Below are 4,938 nucleotides of genomic sequence, written 5' to 3'. Positions count from 1 at the left end.
CCGTACCTTTGGTGTGAGCGGCGCTCAACCCCAAAACCAGAGCAGCCAGCACGCCGGCTATTCTCAGCATCTTCTCGTTGGAGATTCAGGAGAGGGACTAAGGCGACCTCCTTCCTCCTCTTCTCTCCTCTTAATGCCTTTTTTTATTTTCCTCCTCCTTCTCTCTCTCTTTCTCTCTCTCTGTCTCTTTCTCCTTTCCGCCCTCTCTCTCTCCGCGGGGTCTCTCCTCTCTCTGTTGAGGCAGTGTGGAAACAGTTCACTGATATGTGGGACAAGCCGGGGGAGCGTGGAAGTAGAAGGACAGCGGATACCCGCAACGCACCTCGCTGCACGGCACCGCGCGCGTCGCACCGCAGGCTGCTCGGACTGTGGAGACGGGACCAGAGAGCGGCGGACCCCCGGGACCACACCGAGCTACGTCATGAAGAGGAGAGAGATGGACCCGGGCGCTTTTCCTTTTCTTTCTTTTCTTTTTCTTTTTTTTTCTGTCGCTCTCCCCGTCTCCCTCTCTCATCCTCCGCCCTCCTCGCTCTCCTCCTCCTCCCTTTCCCTATCTGTAGAGCATCCCAGCCCACTCCAACAGCAGCGTGCAGTGATCCCTAATGTTACAAAAAACGAGAGGGTGAGGGAGTTTGAAAAGAAGCTATTTGAATGGATTCCGTGTACAACACTGTTGGGTTGTCGGCGAGTATTTCTATAATGAAAAATAAAGCCGAAACAATTGAACTACAAGCGCTAAAGGCTCATTACAACACCATCGGAGTTAAACGCTACAATGCCATTAGAAAGCAGTGCATATAACAATGCTGTAATTGCGATGAAAGGAAAAGGGCCATGCAATTAAGGCACGGTAAATTCCAACGGAATATCCAGGAAGTGATTTTAATACTGCAGCGTTTTTTTGTTGCCACTCATTAAAGTGTTGTTGCTCTAAAGCAGTCCTAATTTACTGTGCAGGCTGGTGTGTCCGCAAGTCTGATCTATAGTTTTGAATAATCTACAATTTAACTGACATGGACATTTGTGGATTTACAGACTCCAGTTGTTTTAAGCCTGAAACACAGACCCTCTAATGTAAGTTGCAAAAATGTTACTGCTTTGTTTTTGGTTTTTGGGTTTGTTTGGTTTTTTTAGAAAGGTTGTAAAGTATTTAAAAAGAGTTTTTCGTTTGGTTTTTTGGGGGGGCTGGATGTCATATTTAGCCCAGAGGTTGGCTGTGAACCTATGAGCAGAGAGCTAGCAAGGTTTGTTAGCAAGCTGCACAGGCACGTCTGTAGTGAGGCAGAAACTTCTAGGACAAGCTTCGCATCACAACAGGACAGATATATAATTTGAGAGTATATTTATTAATATTCCAAAAGGTGCCAATGCCACAACCATGGCTAAGAGGTCCTTTTGAGTGTCTTCTATTACCGGAGGTGAGGCCTAGCTGACGAGCTTTAGCTGCCCAAATGAGCAAACAGGCCTCTACATTTAAGCCTTAGGAGCAGAGGTGTCTAACATAAGGCCCAGGGGTAAGAATCAGCCCACTAAACACTCTAATCCGGCCCACTGGACACCTTTGGAAAATGTAAAGAACTGCATAGATTTTTTTTTCATCCTGACAAAAAGTAATACAGGGTGTTTCAAAAAGAATTGTCCAATTTCAAAAGACTATTTTTTTTTTTAAGTAACGGGCATAGAAGCTTGGGGTAAAGTTTACTATACGTGGCTGAATATAAATACATACAAAACTTACAATGTTCACAAGTGTGTGCCCCTCTGAAAACACTTGAACCTGCTCTTTCCCACAGTACATATTTCAATCATTACCGGTGAACGGCTGTGGAATTAAAGCACTTTGAAATCACATGATTATTTTTGATATACAGCCTGTTGATGAACATTTAAATAAACAAAAATACATTTAAGACTACAATATACACTTCTGTTTTGTATTTATCATGGGTCCACTGTATTTTTTAATTTTCTTTTGAATTAGCAAAAGCTTTGTTTAATTATTACAAAGTAGTCTGTGAAATAAGCTACCAGAAATTGTTATTTCTTACAATTTATGCACAAAGAGTTATGTTGGCAGATTTCTTACAGTTACCACAGCAGCATTTCTTTGGCATGTAGAAAAACGGAGACTTACCATTGAAACTGCACTACTTGAAGCTAGAAGAAGAATTCAATGTGTAGTTAAACTGGGAGTTTCCCTGGTCTGGTCCATGTAGGTTGAAAGTGGGCTGTATGTGGCCCACGGTGTAAAATTAGTCTGACATCTCACATCAAACATAATCATGATTATGATGGATTTTTTTTTAAACTCACCCGCCATACAGGTGTGATAAAGGAGGAAACTATCCATAAAGTCCAAGTGACTATTAGAGGAACTGCAGTTTTTGCCACTTTCACACTGGATTTATTTTCACAGTGCCAGAGGTTGCTGCTTGGTTCAGACATTTACGCTGCTTCGTGAAACGGGCAATGAAATTAAAAATCACTGTGCAACATGACTCATGTCTGCAGAGAAAGAGCACAATTTCTTTGCATGTTTCAAATTGGGAATGGGGGGAAATCTCATTTCATTCTTCTACTTTTGTCTGGGAGGTGTGTGTGTGTCAATGTGTATGTGTGGGTGTGTGCTGGCATGCGTGCAGGTTTGTATATGCCTTGTTGTTGATGCTGGGCAGCGGGATTAATAATAAGTTTTTCAATTTTCCTGAGTAGCCTATCTCAAAAGGGATTTTTCTTCTTTTGGACCATCTCTGCTGGTTAAGGATTATTCTGGGAGGCAGAGGAAAATATTGCCTCCGTTATCTACGGGGGGTAAGAAACAGATGATAATGCTCTGATTTAAATCCACACAATCCTGTGATGAAATTAAATTTTGGTCTTCGTTTCACTGGAAAATGACCAAAGTGGTGTATAGCTCACAAGGGCGTGTGTACAAAGAGGAGACGGGGCAGAGCAGTGTCTTTCTAGCTAGCATGCTTCGACTTTAACAACCCAAGGAATATGTTGCATAAAGAAGACTCGAGTGAACGGTTGGGTGACATATTAAAGGGGAAAAATATCAACAAAATGCATCACAGTAGGAAAATAAAGTGTTGAGTGATCATTTGCACCCAGAACAGCTTGAGTAAACACTGGGATTGATTCTAAAAGATACTCCCTTATTTGTTATTTTAATGCTCATTCAAATCATTCACTGTGTACTCAGATGAAGGTGAGCTACATGAGCAACTTTACAGGCTAGCATAACGGAGACATCAGGACTCAGAGGGTTAAGCTTTTGCTACAGTTCATGACCTGTTTCTTTAAATTTTTGTTTCCTCTTTTTTGTTATTCATAGCTGAAAGAGAATCTATTACACTTTTTTAAATTTTCTGACTATACAGTTACAGTGGTGGATACATGTATGGGCTGGTATACGACATATGTATTGGCTCTCATATAGCGCTCTTCTGCTTTACTTGAGCACTCAAAAGGGCTTTATACAATATGTCTCATTCACCCATGCACCCATATAGCCATACGAGCACTTGTTTCTATATTCTTTAAGTGCTTTCTATCTAATATTTGCACTCTGACTAACACATCAGGAGAAACTCAGGGTTCAGGATTTTGTCTAAGGTCACTTTGGCATGCACATGCACATATTAAACATAAACATAAACATCACGTTCTGCACAATCAGTTTCTGCTAGTTTCTTCTATTGTTATCTTTGTGGTGTATGACACATGATGGTATATCCTTAAACATCCCACAGCTCCAGCCCTGAGCTAGTCTCATGTGGCTGTTGTTCAAATCTTTTGCTTGCGAGGGGCCGCCAATCAGCAGAAAGTTGGCTTAAAGGGAGGGGGAAGGAAAGTGAAGCGTCAGTTTCAGATGAACGATCAACTGAGGTGATGTGTTCTTTAAAGCTGCAATAGTAGAGTCCGAAAATAACAACATGGAGCTTCTAATCAGTCCCCTTTAAACGCCTCTGAGGATATATACTATATAAGCTATTATATTCCACAAGGCTTTAAAGCTTAAGGACAGCTCTTCTCCAAATTATTGATCTGCAGACGCAAATACTATATCACAGAAAAGCAGGGCCCATAATAATGCAGCAAGGCAAGTCACCTGGCAAGATACGTCCTGAATGTGACAGAAGTTTCCATATCAGTAACTGAGCTGCATCAGGCAAAATACTTCAATTTTTTTCATCAGGGCTATTTTCAAAATTACAACCTGCTGCAAATGGCCAATTTTGTGAGAATCCCGTTTCTGCTCTCCAGGTTTTTGATGCTTTTTCATTATTGACACACATTATGCCCACCAGGCTACCGTATCTACCACCCTGGGAATAGTGAATTGGGAGCCATAATGCTAATGCGATATCACACCATGTCCGTCTGTCTGCTCAGAGTCCAGAGAAAACTTTCGCTCGCAACGCGCCCCGTCAGGCAATCTAACCCGGCCGAGCGGTTTTAATATGCAATTCTGGTCGCCTCATGGAAGTATTTTACTTTTGGGAGATATTACCGGCTACTATATGATGATGGAAACCTTAGGAAGGATGACAATATTAGTTTACTATTGTGTAATAAATATATAATGTCAGAACGTAGCCCTTCCAGAACAAATGAAGCACCGGCAAGGATTTAAATAAAACACAATCTGGGTAATTCAGAGGAGAATGTTGATGTTACGGTTTCTTTTTTTTTTTTACTGATAGCTTTGTTTCATATTAATTTTCTTATCCTTGAATCTCAAGTCTGCTCTGAGTTAATTCCATATCTCTTTACTATGCACCGTCACCCTGACTGCAACAACTGACACTGAACACAGAGGAACACAATGAAGCTTTTGTGACTGAGCAGGTTTAATCAGCAATAACTTATTGTGTGGAACATTGTGGCCACTTATCAAAGATTTGTGAGTCATAGCCAGAATGCTACGCACAT

The 4,938-nt window shown here is 41.4% G+C and overlaps 1 protein-coding gene across 1 annotated transcript in view; it reads right to left on the bottom strand.

Moving 5' to 3' along the window:
• The window catches only part of LOC146504470 (calsyntenin-2-like), a 325,046-nt gene extending 324,526 nt beyond the window's left edge, over positions 1-520 (bottom strand). The window contains exon 1 of the mRNA XM_085131085.1: positions 7-520. Within this exon, the coding sequence (XP_084987211.1) occupies positions 7-70 (64 nt within the window). The 5' untranslated portion in view covers positions 71-520. The remainder of the gene's footprint in view (positions 1-6) is intronic.
• Positions 521-4,938: the final 4,418 nt, after the last annotated feature.

Source organism: Neolamprologus multifasciatus, chromosome 14 (assembly GCF_963576455.1).
Source record: "Neolamprologus multifasciatus chromosome 14, fNeoMul1.2, whole genome shotgun sequence".
NCBI lineage: Eukaryota > Metazoa > Chordata > Actinopteri > Cichliformes > Cichlidae > Neolamprologus > Neolamprologus multifasciatus.
The sequence above is the reverse complement of the archived record's forward strand: the minus strand, read 5'-3'. Positions and strand labels throughout refer to the sequence as shown.